General features: G+C 36.9%; 1 protein-coding gene and 1 long non-coding RNA gene across 8 annotated transcripts in view; one reads left to right on the plus strand and one right to left on the minus strand.

Annotated features, from left to right (window-relative positions):
• Positions 1-21309, plus strand: part of RB1 (RB transcriptional corepressor 1) — a 144590-nt gene that overhangs the window by 105324 nt on the left and 17957 nt on the right. For all 7 annotated transcript variants that reach the window (XM_033436824.2, XM_033436823.2, XM_033436825.2 and 4 more), the window contains 3 exons: positions 14769-14887; positions 17794-17939; positions 20734-20879. In XM_033436824.2, the coding sequence (XP_033292715.1) occupies positions 14769-14887; positions 17794-17939; positions 20734-20879 (411 nt within the window). The remainder of the gene's footprint in view (positions 1-14768; positions 14888-17793; positions 17940-20733; positions 20880-21309) is intronic.
• LOC125961927 (uncharacterized) overlaps positions 1-21309 on the minus strand; it is a 183994-nt gene that overhangs the window by 13297 nt on the left and 149388 nt on the right. The gene's annotated exons all lie outside the window — the stretch shown is intronic.

Here is a 21309-nt window from a genome sequence, read left to right on the forward strand (position 1 = left end):
GCTTTTAACCCAGCCAGAATTCAAAGAAGAAGATTGACTCTTTGACAGATATTAATACCCAAAGGCATATGAAAGAATTAATCAGTACGATTCTAAGCCACTGTCAGTAAGACACTGAATAAACTGGTAATCCATTCCCAGAACAAAATTTCCATGATCACTTCTTTTTACTGGTTTTGCCAGTGTGTTCATTTTAATCAACTGATTTCACACTCTTGGAAATTTTGAGGATTTCCTGTCAGTGCCAGATGTTACCAGTGTTGCCTCAGAAAGGTTACAAACAAAGCCTGGAACGACTGACTCTACAAAAGGACCCCCTTTAAAGCCAAGCCTTTTGTTGTTCTAGTTTTTAGCTAAACAGAAGTGGACTGTTTCAGGCTGACCAAAAAAAAAGAAAAGAAAGAAGTTGCTGGCTTGTTGTCCTGGTTAAATGGATAGGTAAATAGGATAAGCACATTTAAGTTATTTTTCCTGCTTATGTTATCTTTATCTTTGGTATGCTGATATTTATTTGTTTATTCAAGAGCAAATATTTACTGAGTGCCAACTGTGTGCCAAGTGCTCTTCTAGGTGATAGATGTATAGCAGCAAATGAAACAGAATTCCTGAGCTTATATTTTATTTTGGAGAGACAGGCAATCAATAAACAAGCAGTTATACAGTTGGCCATATGGTGATAAGTTCTCTGAAGAAAAATACATTCAGGAGGAAAAAGGAGGTATTCTATATAGGGAGTTCTAGGAAGGGCCTGTTGATAAGGGGACACATGAAGAAAGACTTGAAAGAAGTGAAGGAATAAATCATGTGGGTATCTCAGAGAATTAACCTTTAACTGTTAAACAGTCTTATAAAAGGCTCTTCTCAATCTGTATTTCCAGCCTCATCTTCCATCACTTCACTCACCAGGTTCATGTCCCCAAGATTTTCATGGCAATTGGAAATCTCTAAATAGTATTTCAATTTGATAAAATTCCGCATGTCTATTTCTGATTTTTGTTTTGCATGACACATCATGAACTGGGAGTTTTGTTTTGTTTTGGTTTTGGCTACTTGACAGTGTTCTTCAAGCTGAATACTTCTAGGAAACTTACTATCTTAAATTAAAAGTATCCCCAGGTCAATAGCTGCATTTCAAGTCAGATCCCACCCTGACTTCTGTGTCCCTGGGCAATTATTAGGTTTGTCTTTTTCTCTTGATGTTTCGGCTAGTACCCTATTACCTCAAGGGACTGAATTTTCTTCTGCTGAGTTCAGTTTCCCAATAGCAGTGACATCTGACAGCCTATATTAACTTGTTGATACAACTGCCAGTTAAAAAAATCACTCGCCACCAGGTTCTACAAGAATTAAGTCCTTAGCCACTGTAGTTGTTGACCTTTAGCACCCCCTGAAAGGAGTTCAGGGCAGAATGAGGCACTCTGTGCTCTGGGAAAACTGACAGAACAATCCTTCAGATAGTTAGATATTTTCAGGGGAAATTTTTTATGAACCTGGATTCTTGCATCTTTCCATACTTAGAAAAGCACGGAAACCATTAACTAAGATATGTGCTCCTCATGACTAGCAGCAACCTTCTACCAAAATGTGTGCTTGGTTGCAAGTACCACCTTTGCCAAAATCACATATATACTGACCTCTCCCCTTACCTCTTCAGAACAGTTTCTCAGAGCTGAGGGGTTATCTCCTGGGCTATAGTTGTCAGTAAGACACTGAATAAACTTGACTCACAGCTTTTACGTTGTACGTTTGTTTTTTTGTTTGTTGTGGGTTTTTTTGGTTTTATTTTGAAGTAGACACAACTAGGTCAGCTTTCTTTACTTTTGTTAATTATCTATCCTACATCTGGTTGAATGGACATCTAGGACCTTAAAGGTAGTTCTATCCCACTTGTCTTTTTTCCTTGATAACATGGTATCCTAAGTTTGGATCTACCTTCAGATTCTTGTCACCATGTCTGTCCTTCATAGAGCCAACTCTTGGCCTTACTCTCATTTTCTGACATATGACCATTATCCAGCCCTACTCGTGCCTGGAACCATGACCAGTTTTCTCTGACTCAACTCCATTACTTTCTAAGCACATGTGACATCATTCCATGAGCTTTGTTTTTTAAATTTTTTTTTAGGAATATATTTTTTATTTATATTGTAGGAGAGATATTATTAAGGCTCTTAAAGAGTAATAATAAGAGAAATAGAATAAAATTAGCAGTAAAAAGATAATATAACTCTACTACTCTAATAAATCAACTGTTTATAATTTTCCAGACTAAAAAACTTTTAAAATTGAGATACAATTGACATATAACATTATATTAGTTTTGGGTGTACAACATAATAATTCAATATTTGTATATATTGTGAAATGGTCACCACAATAAGTCTGATTAACATTCATCACCATACATAGTTATAATTTTTTTCTTGTGATGAGAACATTTTTAATCTTTTAGCAACTTTCAAATATGCACTACAGTGTTATTAACTGTAGTCACCATGCTGTATCTTACATCCATGACTTATTTATTTTATAACTAGAAGTTTTTACTTTTTGACCCCCTTCACCCTTTTTGCCCACCCTCCACCCCCTGCCTCTGGCAACCCTCAATCTATTCTCTGTGTCTACAAGCTCTTTTTCTTTTTTCTTTTTAACCCACATATAAGTGAGGTTGTACTGTACGGTCGTCCCTTGGTGTCTGCAGGGGATTGGCTCCAGGATCCCTGCAGATACCAAAATCTGTGGATGCTCAAGTCCCTTATATAAAATGGCATAACCCAATCAGCCGTTTATATCCATAGGTTCCACCTCCCACAATAGGGAAGGCCAACTCTATTTATCTTTGTCTGACTTATTTTACTTAGCATAGGGCCCTCAACTAAGAGACACCTGGCAGCCTGACCTGGGGACAGTGTGCAGATTCACGTAACCACCATCATAGACAAATATACTGAACAGTTGCATCATAGAAGGAAATACACTCACATCTCTCCAGCCCCACTATGCATGTCCTAACCCCTGGCCACTATTATTCTGTCCTTTATTTCTAAAATTTTGTTATTTCAAAATATTATATAAATGAAATCAAATAGGATTATCTTTCTTCTCAGCCAAATTCTCTGGAGATTCATTTAAGGTACTACATGTATCGATAGTTCATACCTTTTTATTGCTGACTAATGTTTCATAGTACGAACGTACTACAGTTTCTTTAACCATACACATAATGAAGAATATTTTTGACTATCACGAGTAAAGCTGCCATAAAAATTTGTGTACATGTTTTATATAAGCATGAGTTTTCATTATTCTGGGATAAATGCCCAAAGAGTGCAATTGCAGAGTCGTGTGGTTATTGTGTTTTATTTTGTGAGACTGCCAGGTATTCTCCAGAGTGGTTGTACCATTTTGAATTCCTATCAGCAATATATGGGTGATCCAGTTTCTCTGCATCCTTGCCATTGTTTGGGATTGCCACTATTTTTTCTTTTAGCCATTCTGATCATGTGAGGATAGTTCATTGAGGTTATAATTTACATTGCCCATCAGGATGATGGCTAATCGTATTGAATATCTTCTTCTGTTTACTTGTGATCTGTATTTCCTCTCTGGTGAAAAGTCTCTTCATGTCTTTGCCCATTTTCTAATTGGATTGTTTGTGGGGTTTTTACCATTGAGTTTTGAGAGTTCTTTATATATTCTAGATACTAGTCTTTTGTTGGGTATGTGGCTTGTAAATAATTTCTCCTAGTCTCTAGCTTCTTTTTTCATCCTTTCCACATGTCTTTCTCATGGCAAAAGTTTTAAATTTTGATGAACTCCTGTTTATCAATTTTTTATTTTATGGATCATGCTTTTGGTGTCAAGTCTAAGGACTCTAGATCCCCAAGATTTTCCCCTATGTTTTAAAAGTTTTATAGCTTCACATTTAATATTTAAGTCCATGATCCATTTCCAATTTATTTTTGTACAAGGTTCGAGATTTAGGTCAAGGTTAATTCTTTTTCCATTGATTTGCTTTTGCACCTTCATCAAAAGGGAATAAAGAACAGATGGAACAAATAGATGTAGGATTTAAAGTAACCATGTCAATAACTACATTAAATGTAAATAGCCTAAACCCCAATTAAAAGACAGAGATTGAGTGGATAAAAAAGCAAGACCCAACTCTATGCTATCTACAAGAAACCAGTTTTAAATATAAAGGCATAAATATGTTAAAAGTAAAAGCATGAATCAAAAGTTTAGGTGCCTGGATGGAATTCTGAGGGTAATTCTAAGATTTGTACTGTGAGTGATTAGGTGATTGCTAACAGTTAACCAAAGAGGATGTTGAAGGAGTCATAGCTGATTGGTGATGAGGGTAATAAGTTCATGTTAATGTTTGAACATGTTAATATTTGAGATGTTTGCCACATATACGTGTAGAGATCCAAGGTATCTAGTTGGAAATACTGGATCTGGAATTTGAAAGAATAGTTTTAGTCAGAAATGTAGATTTAGGAATAACTAGAAATATAACTAAAGCCATGATAGTGGCTCAGCCAGCATATATATTGGCAAAAGGATCCTGAGAAATATCAATATTAAAGAAGTAGTGAAGTTGAATGGGAAAGAACTGTCAGAAAAGTCAAGGCCTGCCCAAAACTTTATGTTTTGTATTCTAGTTTCCTTTTGCAAGGTAGAATGGTCTTATCGTGATTTGGCTTAGGATAGTACAAAAACATTTCCTGTAATGTAAGGCCAATAATATTTCTTAAAATACCCAGAAAACAATAGCAATTCCTGTCTTCCACCTCCCCTATTGTTAATTTTTCTACTAGCACTGGAGAACTTGTACGTACTTGGATAATCAGAATCTCTTTTAGGGACACCTTGACCTGATAGCCTTTAAGTCCTTTACTCTCTGGAGAAGTTCACATTTGCTTTAGATGTATGTTAATATGAAAGATCATGTAGAGTAGACTTATAGCTTTTTCTATCTATATTACTTGCTGACAGAGTGAGTCTGATTTCCTTCACATGATTAAGTGGCAAAATAGAGTGGAATGTCCAGAGAGTGATTATGCTGAGAGTTAATTTAAGTAGATAAGTAATGACATAAGACAGCTTGCCTGAGACCAAGAGTAAACTTCTGTCTCAGTCCTGAATGCGAACCGTGCTATAGATATAAATGCATAAATTTTCAGAAGTCAAATAATCCATTAAATACTTTCTTTAGATTAAAAAAAAATCAGATTCTGTATTAGTTATCTATTGCTATGTAAGAAATTACCCCAAACCTTAACAGTTTAGTAAAACAACTAATATTTTACTTCGCACATAATTTCTGAAGGTTGGGAATCTGGGAGTGGTTTAGCTGTGTGGTTTTGGCTCCAGTTCTCTCAGGAAAGTTCCTCAAGTTGTCAACAAAGGCTGCAGTCAGCTTAAATATTTCCTGGAATTCGAGAATCTGCTACTAAGTTCACTCACACGGTTGTTGGCAGCCCTCATTCCTTCACTGGTCATTGGTCAGAGGCTTCATTTGTTTGCCACATAGACCTCTCCATAGGGTTACTTACTCCAAGGCAGCTGCTTTCGCCTAGAGCAAGAAGAGATGAGAGAGAGAGAGAGCGCGAGCGTGAGCACGGGAGCGTGCGCCTAAGACGAAAACTGCAGGTTTTTTTATAAACAAATCTCAGAACTGACATGCTGTCACTTCTGCTATATGCCATTGACCACACAGACTAACCCTAGGACAGTGTATAAGGGTGTAAATACCCCGTGGCAGGAATTATAGGGGTTTTCTTGGAGGCCAGATGCCACAGTTGATATTTAGTGTCAGTTAGAAAGCAAATCTTATCATCCACTTTCTTCTTTGTGCTTTGCTGTGTTTAATTAAACCTATGGTATGGTTATGTCATATAACAGTCTAGAAATATTTATTGAGTGTCCACTATATGCTTGGCACTGGGTTTTGTTTTTGTTTTTTCTGCTGCGTTGGGTCTTTGTTGCTGCACATGGGCTTTCTCTAGTTGTGGTGAACAGGGGCTACTCTTCGTTGCGGTGCGCATGCTTCTCATTGCGGTGGCTTCTCTTGTTGTGGAGCACGGGCTCTAGGTGTGTGGGCTTCAGTAGGTGTGGCTCGCAGGCTTAGTTGCTCCACGGCATGTGGGATCTTCCCAGACCAGGGATGGAACCCGTGTCCCCTGCATTGGCAAGCTGATTCTTAACCACTGTGTCACTAGGGAAGTTGCTGGCACTGGGTTTTTATTTTAAGAACTCTCTAAAAGTCCCATCTGGAGAAGAAGTTAGACTTGGGATATATTTTGAAGTTGGAGCCAATATGACTTGCATGGATTGGACAGTAGAGAGTGAGAGAAAGAATAATAAACATGATTCTTTTTTGCTTTGGGCAACTGTATATAAGAAGTGTTAATGATATGGGAAAAACTGAGGAGGAGTGGGAATTTTTTGGTGATAGAGGACGATTACAGTTCATTTCAAATGAACATGTTGAATAAGGTGGAAGAGGACAGATGCTTCTGAAGTGACCCTATCAGTAGCTGGCAACGGGAGGGTTGTTTACCTTTATGTTCCTACTTTCTAGTAAAGCTCCTGTTACAGAATAGACATATGACGAATAATGGGTGGATGGATGCATGGATAACTAGGCATTATTGTCATTAGCATCTCTACTTTACAGTTGAGAAAAGTGAATCATAACAAGGTTAAGCAACTTTCTCCAGGGTCATGCGGCCAGTAAGTGGTCAGGACTTGAACCCTTGTGGTGTGGCTGCAGAGTCTGTGTTTCTATCCACTGCACCATACTGCTTCTCATTATTATTATCATGGCATAGTCATTATCATAAGCCTATATCTATATATCTCTGTGACCAATTGGGTTGGGGGAGATGGAGTAATAAAAGTTATACCTGAGTGAAACATGAAGACTGTTGGTGAACAAAATGCCACCTTCATCCTTGGAAGAGGCATTCACTTTGGTATAATCCTATTGTGCTAATTTAAAACACAACCAGGTAAACAGTCTATGGGTTAAACCATATCTGAAGAGAAAGTAAAATACCTGATTAGTAGCATACCTAAATCCTATTAAATGCTCAGGTTTACTTGCATATCTTTGTGAGTCTCAAGATCTCCTGAAATGTCTTTGTTTGAGAAAAGAGTGGGATTAGGCCACTCCTGCTGAATATGTGAATTTGTTCCATTTATCCGATATGTAAAGATATTCAGTTTGTCAATGACTAGAAAATGTAAAACAATGAGTATGACATACATGCATTAGCTGGTGTTAATTGTTAGCATTATTTTACTCAGATGAAAGCCATTACTTAGCTCGCACTTCAGAGTGCCCCTAATGAATACAGGAAATAATGCCTTGACAATAGGAATTAGTACATTATGGTGGTTGTAGAATAAATCAGTATTGTTTATTTTTTAAAGACTTTGTTTAACTTAGTTTATTGTGGTTTTAGTTATACAGAAGATTTCAGGTTCTGTATAGTCAGATTGGTTCATCTTTTCCTTTATGAGTTCTGGGTTATGGTCAAACCTAAAAAGTCCTTTCTTATCAAGAAGTTATAGAAACTTACACAAGCCTCTTAGATAGCCTCATCCACCAGAGGGCAGACAGCAGAAGCAAGAAGAACTACAATCCTGCAGCCTGTGGAACAAAAACCTGATTCACAGAAAGATAGACAAGATGAAAAGGCAGAGGGCTATGTACCAGATGAAGGAACAAGATAAAACCCCAGAAAAACAACTAAATGAAGTGAAGATAGACAACCTTCCAGAAAAAGAATTCAGAATAATGATAGTGAAGATGATCCAGGACCTCGGAAAAAGAATGGAGGCAAAGATCGAGAAGATGCAAGAAATGTTTAACAAAGACCTAGAAGAATTAAAGAACAGACAAACAGAGATGAAAAATACAATAACTGAAATGAAAACTACACTAGAAGGAATCAATAGCAGAATAACTGAGGCAGAAGAACAGATACGTGACGTGGAACACAGAATGGTGGAATTCACTGCTGCAGAACAGAATAAAGAAAAAAGAATGAAAAGAAATAAAGACAGCCTAAGAGACCTCTGGGACAACACTAAAATGCAACAACATTTGCATTATAGGGGTCCCAGAAGGAGAAGAGAGAGAGAAAGGACCAGAGAAAATATTTGAAGAGATTATAGTCAAAAACTCCCTAACATGGGAAAGGAAATAGCCACCCAAGTCCAGGAAGTGCAGAGAGTCCCATACAGGATAAACCCAAGGAGAAACACGCCAAGACACATAGTAATCAAATTGGCAAAAATTAAAGACAAAGAGAAATTACTGAAAGCAGCAAGGGAAAAATGACAACATACAAGGGAACTCCCATAAGGTTAACAGCTGATTTCTCAGCAGAAACTCTACAAGCCAGAAGGGAGTGGCATGATATACTTAAAGTGATGAAAGGCAAGAACCTACAACCAAGATTACTCTACCCAGCAAGGATCTCATTCAGATTTGATGGAGAAATGAAAAGCTTTACAGACAAGCAAAAGCTAAGAGAATTCAGCACCACCAAACCAGCTCTACAACAAATGCTAAAGGAACTTCTCTAAGTGGGAAACACAAGAGAAGAAAAGGACCTACAAAAACAAACCCAAAACAACTAAGAAAATGGTCATAGGAACATACATATTGATAATTACCTTAAACGTGAATGGATTAAATGCTCCAACCAAAAGACACAGGCTTCCTGAATGGATACAAAAACAAAACCCATCTATATGCTGTTACAAGAGACCCACTTCAGACCTAGGGACACATACAGACTGAAAGTGAGGGGATGGAAAAAGATATTCCATGCAAATGGAAATCAAAAGAAAGCTGGAGTAGCAATACTCATATCAGATAAAGTAGACTTTAAAATAAAGAATGTTACAAGAGACAAGGAAGGACACTACATAATGATCAAGGGATCAATCCAAGAAGAAGATATAACAATTATAAATATATATGCACCCAAAATAGGAGCACCTCAGTACATAAGGCAACTGCTAACAGCTATAAAAGAGGAAATCGACAGTAACACAATAATAGTGGGGGACTTTAACACCTCACTTACACCAATGGACAGAACATCCAAAATGAAAATAAATAAGGAAACACAAGCTTTAAATAACACAATAGATCAGATAGATTTAATTGATATTTATAGGACATTCCGTCCAAAAACAGCAGATTACACTTTCTTCTCAAGTGCGCATGGAACATTCTCCAAGATCACATCTTGGGTCACAAATCAAGCCATAGTAAATTTAAGAAAATTGAAATCATATCAAGCATCTTTTCTGACCACAACTCTATGAGATTAGAAATGAATTACAGGGAAAAAAATGTAAGAAACAAAAACACATGGAGGCTAAACAATACGTTACTAAATAACCAAGAGATCACTGAAGAAATCAAAGAGGAAATAAAAAAATACCTAGAGACAAATGACAATGAAAACACGACGAATCCAAAACCTATGGGGTGCAGCAAAAGCAGTTCTCAGAGGGAAGTTTATAGCTATACAAGCCTACCTCAAGAAAGAAGAAAAATCTCAAATAAACAATCTAACCTTACACCTAAAGGAACTAGAGAAAGAAGAACAAACAAAACCCAAAGTTAGCAGAAGGAAAGAATTCATAAAGATCAGAGCAGAATAAATGAAATAGAAACAAAGAAAACAACAGCAAAGATCAATAAAACTAAAAGCTGGTTCTTTGAGAAGATAAACAAAATTGATAAACCATAAGCCAGACTCCTCAAGAAAAAGAGGGAGAGGACTCAAATCAATAAAATTAGAAATGAAAAAGGAGAAGTTACAACAGACACTGCAGAAATACAAAGCATCCTTAGTGACTACTGCAGGTAACTCTATGCCAATAAAATGGACAACCTGGAAGAAATGGACAAATTATTACAAAGGTATAACCTTTGTAACTGAACCAGGAAGAAATAGAAAATATGAACAGACCAATCACAAGTAATGAAATTGAAACTGTGATTAAAAATCTTCCGACAAACCGAAGTCCAGGACCAGATGGCTTCACAGGTGAATTCTATCAAACATTTAGAGAACAGCTAACACCCATCCTTCTCAAACTCTTCCAAAAAATTTCAGAGGAAGGAACACTCCCAGACTTATTCTATGAGGCCACCATCACCCTGATACCAAAACCAGCCAAAGATACTACAAAAAAAGGAAAATTACAGACGAATATCACTGATGAATATAGATGCAAAAATCCTCAACAAAATACTAGCAAATAGAATCCAACAACACATTAAAAGGATCATACACCATGATCAAGTGGGATTTATCCCAGGGATGCAAGGATTCTTCAATATACGCAAATCAATCAATGTGATACACCATATTGACAAATTGAAGAATAAAAACCATATGATCATCTCAATAGATGCAGAAAAAGCTTTTGACAAAATTCAACACCCATTTATGATAAAAACTCTCCAGAAAGTGGGCATAGAGGGAACCTACCTCATCATAATAAAGGTCATATACAACAAACCCACAGCCAACATCATTCTCAATGGTGAAAAACTGAAAGCATTTCCTCTAAGATCAGGAACAAGACAAGGATGTCCACTCTTACCACTGTTATTCAACATAGTTTTGCAAGTCCTAGCCATGGCAATCAGAGAAGAAAAAGAAATAAAAGGAATACAAATTGGAAAAGAAGAAGTAAAACTGTCACTGTTTGCAGATGACAGGATACTATACATAGAGAATCCTAAAGATGCCACCAGAAAACTACTAGAGCTAATCAATGAATTTGGTAAAGTTGCAGGATACAAAATTAATGCACAGAAATCTCTTGCATTCCTATACACTAATGATGAAAAATCTGAAAGAGAAATTAAGGAAACACTCCCATTTACCACTGCAATAAAAAGAATAAAATACCTAGGAATAAACCATCTAGGAAGACAAAAGACCTGTATGCAGAAGATTATAAGACACTGATGAAAGAAATTAAAGATGATACCAACAGATGGAGAGATATACCATGTTCTTGGATTGGAAGAATCACTATTGTGAAAATGACTGTATTACCCAAAGCAATCTACAGATTCAATGCAATCCCTATCAAATTACCAATGGCATTTTTTACGGAACTAGAACAAATAATCTTAAAATTTGTATGGAGACACAAAAGACCCTGAATAGCCAAAGCAGCCTTGAGGGAAAAAAACGGAGCTGGAGGAATCAGACTCCCTGACTTCAGACTATACTACAAAGCTACAGTAATCAAGACAATATGGTACTGGCACAAAAATATAAACATAGATCAATGGAACAAGATAGAAAGCCCAGAGATAAACCCATGCACCTATGGTCAACTAATCTATGACAAAGGAGGCAAGGATATACAATGGAGAAGACAGTCTCTTCAATAAGTGGTGCTGGGAAAACTGGACAGCTACATGTAAAGGAATGAAATTAGAACACTCCCTAACACCATACACAAAAATAAACTCATAATGGATTCGAGACCGAAATGTAAGACTGGACACTATAAAACTCTTAGAGGAAAACATAGGAAGAACACTCTTTGACATAAATCACAGCAAGATCTTTTTTGATCCACCTCCTAGAGTAATGGAAATAAAAACAAAAATAAACAAATGGGACCTAATGAAACTTCAAAGCTTTTGCACAGCAAAGGAAACCATAAACAAGACGGAAAGACAACCCCAGAATGGGAGAAAATATTTGCAAACGGATCAGTGGACAAAGGATTATTCTCCAAAATATATAAACAGCTCATGTAGCTCAATATTAAAGAAACAAACAACCCAATCCTAATATGGGCAGAAGACCTAAATAGACATTTCTCCAAAGGAGGCATACACATGGCCAAGAAGCACATGAAAATCTGCTCAACATCACTAATTATTAGAGAAATGCAAATCAAAACTACATATCACCTCACACCAGTTAGAATGGGCATCATCAGAAAATCTACAAACAACAAATTCTGGAGAGGGTGTGGAGAAAAGGGAATCCTCTTGCACTGTTGGTGGGAATGTAAATGGATACAGCCACTATGGAGGACAGTATGGAGGTTCCTTAAAAAACTAAAAATAGAATTACCATATGATCTAGCAATCCCACTACTGGGCATATACCCAGAGAAAACCATAATTCAAAAAGACACATGCACCCCAATGTTCACTGCAGCACTATTTACAATAGCCAGGTCATGGAAGCAACCTAAATGCCTACTGACAGACCAATGGATAAAGAAGATGTGGTACATATATACAGTGGAATATTACTCAGCTATAAAAAGGAACGAAATTGAGTCATTTGTTGAGATGTGGATGGATCTAGAGACTGTCATACCGAGTGAAGTAAATCAGAAAGAGAAAAACAAATATCATATATTAACACATATATGTGGAACCTAGAAAAATGGTACAGATGAACCGGTTTGCAGGGCAGAAGTTGAGATACAGATGTAGAGAACAAACGTATGGACACCAAGGGGGGAAAGCCGCCAGGCGGTGGGGATGGTGGTGTGCGGAAATGGGCAATTGGGATTCAGATGTATACACTGATGTGTATAAAATTGATGACTAATAAGAACCTGCTGTATAAAAAAATAACATTAAAAAATTTTTAAATAAATAAAGTTATAAAGAAGGAGGTGAAGGGTTGAAAAAAAGTAACTATGTGAGGTAATAAATGCTAATTAGCTTGATTGTGGTGATCATTTCACAATGTATGAAGCCATCACGTTGTGCACCTTAAATATATATGATTTTTGTCAATTATACTTCAATAAAGGTGAAAAAAGATTTTTTAAAAGTTATAAAGATATTCTCATAAACTTCTCATACTTTTCATTTTTGTTTTGTAACATGAGTAATTGACTTTCTATATATTATGAAAGTTTAATAATTTTTTTTCATATTGCTAGCTAATTTTTCACCTTTTATTGAATAGACTATCTTCATATTTTCAAAATCTACTTATATTCTACAGTGTTTTGTATTTTTATTTATGAATACACCGCTTTTCCTTTTGAAACAAACCTAGCATCTTGGCCATCTGTCTGTTTTCTTGCCCTTTAGTTCAAGTACTAAAAGAGTAGAATATATATGGCCCCCATTTTTATGGACTTGCAAGCTTTCACCTCCAGAAAGTTACAATTTTTGAATCAAGGTTTTTACTGCTGGTCTTACTTTTTTGTAAATGGTATTTTAAAAATTATGCTTTTAAACTGTTTGCTTGGTATATAGAAATATAATTTTTTTCATATTGATTTCATAACAGTACAGAAACCTTGCTAATCTCTCTTATTCTAATAATTTCACTGTAGATCCTTTTGAATTTTCTTTATCAACAGATAAATCATTTGTGAATAATGGTATTTTTGTTCTTTCTTCCTTTCCAGTCTTTTTTCTTTGACTTATTGAGCAGACTGGAACTCCAAGTATAATGCTGAATAGAAAGCATGATAACTGGACAACCTTCTCTTATCTCCAATTTTTTAAGGGGAATGCTCTTAACGTTTCACCACTATATATAATGTTTGCTGTGGTTTTTCTGTTTATTTGTAGATGTCATTTATCAAATTTGGAGTATCCTTCTGTTCCTGGTTTACAAAGAGTTTTCTTTTTTTTTAATGACAAATGGGTTTTTAAATGAGAACTTTTTCTGCACTGATTTTGACAAGATTTTTCACCTTAGATTTATTAGTGAGGTGAATTGCATTATAGATTTTCTAACGAACTAATTTTGCAACCTGGATAAACTCAACTTGGTAAATGATATATTCTTTTTAACACTGCTGTTGTGGATTGCTAATATTTCTGGTTCAGAATTTTTGTATCTCTGTTCATGAGCAAGAATGGGCTATAATTTACCTTTTTGTAATGTCCTTGACAGTTTTTATTATCAGTGTTGTACTAGCCTCATAAAATGAGATAGAGAATGTTTTTACTTCTTCCATTCTCTGAAGAGTTGGAGCAAAAGTGGAATTATCTATTCCTTGAATGTTTGGTGGAATTCACTGGTACAACCAGCAGTGCTTGATGTTTTCTTTGTGGGGAGACTTTTAATTACTGATCCAAGTTCTTTAATAGTTTATAGGACTGTTGAGGTTTATTTATTTCTTATTGAGTTTGGTCAATTTATATTTTTGAGGAATTTTCCACTTGGTCTGAGTTTTCCTATGAATTGACATAAATTTTTTCACAACCCTGTTATCTTTCTAATCTTCGTAATGGTGGCTCCAGTTTTGTTCCTAATACTATTTATCTGTCTCTTCTCTTTTTCTCAGTCGATCTGACTGGAGTTTTGTTTAATTTTATTAGTTATTTCAAAGTACCAATTATTAGCTTAGTTGATCAAACCATGTGTTTTATCTTTGTTTTCAGTTTCATTAAATCCTGTTCATGTCTTTATTATTTTCTTCCTTCTACTTTCTTTGGGTCTCTTCTGTGTTTCTTTCCCTAACTTTTAATTTCTTTTCTAATACAAGCATTTGAAGTTATACATATTCCTAGTTCTTTATTTTATGTGTAATACAAAAATTGGCAGTCATTTATTTTCAAGGTGGAGAAAAGAATCTTATTCTGACTTCAAAACTGCTATTGTCGATTATGACTAAATTCATAATGCTCACCATGTCAAACCATATGATTTTGGTATATACATTGGAGAATCATACTTACCAATGTTGTTTTAATGTCATCTTGTTTCATATAGGAGTCACCTTTATTTGATCTTATTAAACAAGCAAAGGACCGAGAAGGACCAGCTGATCACCTTGAACCTGCTTGTACTCTCAACCTTCCTCTCCAGAATAATCACACTGCAGCAGATATGTAAGTAGAATATCTGTTGTGTCAATCCATTCAACTTGCAAATAGATTCTGAGCATAGTGTGATGCAAGATGTTATACAAAAGCTGTAGGGAATAGAACTTTGAATAAGACATTTTTCCTGCTTTCAGGGATCAGGAGTATAAGATACATGACCCAAATAAAGTTCATATACAGTGGTACAGAGTGCTACTGAAATCACTCAGGTTTGGTGTAGTTAGGACACCTTTCATGCAGAGATGGCAATTTAGATAGTCCTCGAAGGGAGAGCAGGATTTCAACATGGAAACTGGAGAGGAGGGAAGAGACGGAAATAGCATGAACCCCAAAGTATAGCAGCCAGGAAAGCAGGAAACATTTTTCAGGGAGTACAGCTCAGTGCATCTGGAGTGAAGCATAGGATGGGGCAAAGGGAGTAGTGTGGGATCCGAGACTAAAACGGTTGATTAGTGCATGATGGTGTGATGGAAGAAGAAGGAGATAACTAACATTTATTGAGGGTTCACTGTGTGCTGGACAGTGACCTAACAGCCCTGTAAGATAATAGACACGGCTGTCAGCCTCCGTTATCTATGAAGAAGGAATTAGAAATCAAACTCAAGCAATCTGACCCCAAAGCCCATGCTCTTAAGCAGTCTAGCTACATTGCCTTTCATAGAAATGTGCCTAATGTTATGTTCCTGTTTAGGAATTGACATTACAGGGTTCTGTGATTAGTGCAGGGACTGTTTTCCAGAGATGTCATTTCCATGCTAATTTGTACCAAAGTATTTCTGGCATATGGAGCTTCTGCCTTCATGTATAAATTTGTTTGCTAGGTAATACATAAATATAAATAAGTCAAGCCTTATCTTTTTCTTTAATTCAATAAGCAGTTGTCCGTTAGGTGCCAGGAAGTGTTCTAGGCACTGGGAATACAAAGGCGAATAAGATGGACTAGGTCCTTCCCCTCATAGAGCTTATGCTCTGGAGGAAGGAAATAAACAGTGAACAAGTAAACTAATACATAAGGTTATTTTAGAATATAATAAGTTCTGTAATAGAAAGAAAGAGAATGATGTGAAAGAGAGAAGCTAAGAGAGTGATAGAATGTTTAGGGAAGCTTTCTCTGATGAAGTGCTATTTGACCTGAGACTTCAAGAACAAGTGGGTGCTGGCCAGGCAAAATCTGTATGATGTGCATTACAGGCACAGCAAACAGTATTAAGTGCAGTGGCCTTGGGTGGTCAAACTTAGCTGGTCTGAGGAACAGAAAGAAACCCCGAAGCAAGCAAGAGGAAAATGGTACAAGATGGGGCTGGAGAGGCAAACTGGAGCTAGACCTTGTAGGTTCTCATAGGCCGAAGGGAGGAGTTTGGGTTTTAGAAGGGCAGTGGGAAAGCATTAAGGTTTTAAGCAGGGGTGCAGCTTGCTATAATGGGTATTGTTAAAGGGTCAGTTTCTGGCTGCTACTTGAAGTACAGGTGGGTTTGGAGGAGGGAAAGGAACAGGGCAAGGAAGAAAGTAGAAAGACCAGTTTGGAGAAAATTTCAGTAGTTCAAGTGAGAGATGTAAATGACTTGGTCTAAGATATGTCAGTAGAGATACAAAGAAATGGAAAGATCTGGGGTGTATTTTAGAGGAAGATTTAATAGAACTTTCTTTTGCATTGGGTTTGAAGATTGGGAAAAGGGAAAAATTAAAAATACCTCCTAAGTTTTTAACTTAAACTGGATGTAATGTGGAGCCATTTCTTGACATGGGAAGAATGGGAAAGAAATCAAGAGCTCCACTTTGGCCTTCTTAAGTCTGAGATTCAAGTAGCGAAGTCCAGGAGGTAATGTGGTCACGTAGAATTCAAGGGGGACTAACTTCTACCCAAGTTAAGTCAGTCTACAATATTGTTAGTTAGTGAATTGAAGGGAAATTCAAGGGTGATAATAGACTAGACCCTGGTACTTTTAAAGTTATGATGGTGATTCCCTTTTCCTAGTGTACTAGTAAATATATTGCATGTACTAGAAACATCCATAGTAAGGTACAAATCCTACTTCCTGCTCAGAATGATTTCTCAGCTACTAAAACAAAATTAGAAAATTATGCTTTGGTGTTTACTCCCTAGTACTTGCTCTTCATAGTAGATTCTGGGATATTTTTAAAAGACTGTAAACCTTTTACTAATAGTGACCTTAATAAAAAGTGTTCTTGAAAAAAAAAAAAAGAAAGTAGACCTGGATTATCCTCTAAAATAAAGGGCAACACAGAGCAGTAGAAGGTCAGAAATTGAGAAATAATTTTACTAATATCTCTGCCTTGATTTATGCCTGACATATTTTTAGTATACAGGTATAAATCTGCCTTGATAATGTTACCTGAAATATTAATTCATATAATTGTGTACTATATAATTTAGGAGGGAGTATGTATGTGTAACTTAAGTGCAATGTATATGAACCATAGTTATCAATGAAATGTTTTTAGGAGAGAATCAGAGAAATTGATATTTTGATATCAGTGGCTTGTTCTTTTAAGCTGGAGGAAGGACTGAACCAGAATTCTGGAACCAGAAATTCTGAACCAGAATTTTATGAACTCAGTCCCACTTTAATTATTAGAATTGAACATATAAACATATGCAGCTATTTTTTAAATAATGCAGTAATTCCCAAGAAAAGCCATTTATTGAAATAGAGTTAGAAATGATAAGGACAAGCTTAGTTTTCCTATTAATCTCTCTTTTCCAACTTGTATTTAAAGAGGGATTTGGTGTAGAACAGTAGATTAAATAGACAAGATGTGTTTGGATGCATGTGTACAGCCATGAGTGTGTGTGTGTGTGTGTGTGTGTGTGTGTGTGTGAGCGAGAGAGAGAGAGAGAGAGAGATTCTTAGCAAACTTCAAATGAAGTCTTTTCCTTTGAATATACCTAGGTATCTTTCTCCTGTAAGATCCCCACAGAAAAAAGGGTCAACTACACGTGTAAATTCTACTGCAAGTTCAGAGGCACAAGCAACCTCAGCCTTCCAGACTCAGAAGCCATTGAAATCTACCTCCCTTTCACTCTTTTACAAAAAAGGTTAGTAGATGATCACTCTCAAGAGCATGGACTCTGAAACGAGGCTGACTGGATTCAAATCATGGCTCTTCTGCTTAACTAGGCGTGAATTTGGGCAAGTCGCTTTAATATCATATGACCCAGCAATCCCACTACTGGGCATATATCCTGAGAAAACCATAATTCAAAAGGACATATGTACCCCAATGTTCATTGCAGCGCTATTTACATTAGCCAGGTCATGGAAGCAACCTAAATGTCCAATGACAGATGAATGGATAAAGAAGATGTGGTACATATATACAATGGAATATTACTTAGCCATGAAAAGGAATGAAATTGGGTCATTTGTAGAGATGTGGATGGACCTAGAGTCTGTCATACAGAGTGAAGTAAGCCAGAAAGAGAAAAACAGATATCGTATATTAACGCATATATGTAGAATCTATAAAAATGGTACAGATGAACCTATTTGCAGGGTAGGAATAGAGGTGTAGATGTAGAGAACAGATATGTGGACATGGTGGGGAAGGGAAGGGTGGGATGAATTGGGAGATTAGGATCGACATATATACACTACAATGTGTAAAATAGATAGCTAGCGGGAACATGCTATAAAGCACAGGAAGCTCAGCTCGGTGCTCTATGATGACCTAGATGGGTGGGATGGGGGTGGGGTGGGAGGGAGGTCCAAGAGGGAGGGGATATAGGTATACATATAGCTGATTCACTTCATTGTACAGCAGAAACTAACATAACATTGTAAAGCAATTATACTCCAATTTTTTTAAAAAAGGGAAAAAACCTTTAATATCTCTATGCCTGTTTTCTCATCTGTAAAATGGAAATAATAATAATCTACCTTGTATGGGTTTTGAGATATTAAATGAATTAATACATAAAACGCTTCCAACAATGCCTAGCACATAGTAAGCACTCAGAAAGTGTTAGATGTTGTTATTGTCGCTGCTACTGTTATGCTTTCAAATTTATGCCTGGAAATATTTGCTCCTAACATTACTTTTGCTGTTCAGGTGTGTGAGTTGAGATTATACAATGTGTTGTGGCCTAGTGCAGGTGCATTTCCTGGTAACCAGGTTGTATAGCATTCTCTGATTGTGTGTGTATGTGGTGGGATGGGGAGGTCATTTGGGTGTCTGTGCATGTGTATATACATGCAAGTGCACACCCACTTGGAGCTCTTTGAAGGAAAGTAAAAGGCCACATTCCTCTGTGATAAATCATTTTTCTGATTTTTATTCAAGTCAGAGATATACTGAACTTTATAGGCATGTTATAAGCCCTTACGTTAAGAGCGTTGGTTCCAGAGTGTGGTCCCCAACCAGCAGAATCCACCTCACCTGCTAAGTTGTAGAAATGAGAATTTTTGTTTGAGCCCTGCCCCTAGAACTACTCAGTCAGAAGCTCTAGGATGAGGCAAAAAAAAAAAAAAAAAATCATTGTTTTTACAAGCCCTCAATGCAAGTCTGATATAAGCCAAAGTTGAGGACCACTGGGTTAAATTATTAACTAAAAAATTCTGATTACCTTATGCAAGTCTTTGAAAAGTAAATTTAAACCAAGGGTCATTATGTTTAAAGTAGATGGAGGAAAATTCAGTTTTGTGGATTACTTTTCTCCAACCTATGTTCCACTAGCATTTTTTAATAAACTCTCTAAATTTAATATCACAGTCATATTACCACTTAGGTAATCTACAAGTCTAGCATTTTTATAGAGAAATACACTATTTGTTTTTAGGATTGGAAAAATTGAGGGACTTTGGAAATTCCATTATTTTAAAAAATAATTACCCTCTTGAATATTGATAGTGAGAATTTTCAACATCTGTGATGAGAGATTACCAGTGGAACTGAAACAAACTCTATTTGGATTGTCTAATTTCACAAGATCTTAGGATCTTTCTTCCTCCGCCTCAACTTTATTTTATTTTATTTATTTAATTTATTTTTGGCTGTGTTGGGTGTTGCTTGCGGCACGCGGGATCTTCGTTGAGGCATACGGGATCTTTCATTGTGGCGCACGGGCGTCTCTCTAGTTGTGGCGTGCAGGTTTTCTCTCTCTAGTTGTGGTGTGCAGGCTCCAGGGCGCGTGGGCTCTGTAGTTGTGGCGTGTGGGTTCCAGAGTGCGTGAGCTCTGTAGTTCGCGGCACGCAGGCTCTGTAGTTGAGGCGCAGGAGCTCAGTAGCGCACGGGCTTAGTTGCCCTGCTGCATGTGGGGTCTTAGTTCCCTAACCAGGGATCGAACCCGCATCCCCTGCATTGGAAGGCGGATTCTTTACCACTGGACCACCAGGGAAGTCCCTCTACCTCAATTTTATGCTGTAATAATTTAGCAAAAGAATTTTTTTTTGCTGAATATACTTTCAGCAAAGTATTATTTTGCCTTCTAGTATCTAGGACAGTGCTAAGGCTACAAATCATTTATTCATAAGGAAAACAGTGGTAGAGATGAAGTTAATGTTAAAATGCTATTTAACAGCATTTGGTTATAGCAATTTAATGTTTTGAAAAAATCTACTTGTGATACAAAATTAAGAGTAAATGTGGGGCTTCCCTGGTGGCGCAGTGGTTGAGAGTCCGCCTGCCGATGCAGGGGACACGGGTTCGTGCCCCGGTCCAGGAAGATCCTGCATGCAGCGGAGCGGCTAGACCCGTGAGCCATGGCCGCTGAGCCTGCGCGTCCGGAGCCTGTGCTCCGCAGCGGGAGAGGCCACAACAGTGAGAGGCCCGTGTACCGCAAAAAAAAAAAAAAAAAAAAGAGTAAATGTGATTAATTCCCCTTATTTTTCCAGTGTATCGACTAGCATATCTTCGACTAAATACCCTGTGTGCACGCCTTCTGTCTGACCACCCAGAACTAGAACATATCATCTGGACCCTTTTCCAACACACACTGCAAAATGAGTATGAACTCATGAGAGACAGGCATTTGGACCAGGTAAGAAAATTATGCACTTTTCCTACTCGACTCACTTGTTAGCTGTGTACTGATTTCTTAAGAAAAGGTTAGATTCAAATGAGAAGCTGCATCGATTTAGTAGACTTAATATATATTTGCTTGTTGGCTACCCTTTATATTTTTGCTATACTTCTTACAAATGAGAGCTTTAGAGCTTGAGAATATTTCAATAACTTTATTTATTTAATGGCATGAAAGATCTCACTGCAAAGCTCACTGAAGAAACTTTATCATAGGCTTTTTCTATGTTGTGGTAAGCTAGAATTCATTTAGTGTGGAAAAAGCATGAGACTTAAGGATAGTTGATCTAGGACTTCCCTGGTCCAGTACTTAAGACTCTGTGCTTCCACTGCAGGCTGCAGGGGCATGGGTTTGATCCCTTGTTGGGGAACTAAGAACCCCCGGGGAT

Source organism: Orcinus orca, chromosome 18, assembly GCF_937001465.1.
Source record: "Orcinus orca chromosome 18, mOrcOrc1.1, whole genome shotgun sequence".
In the NCBI taxonomy this organism is placed as follows: Eukaryota; Metazoa; Chordata; class Mammalia; order Artiodactyla; family Delphinidae; genus Orcinus; species Orcinus orca.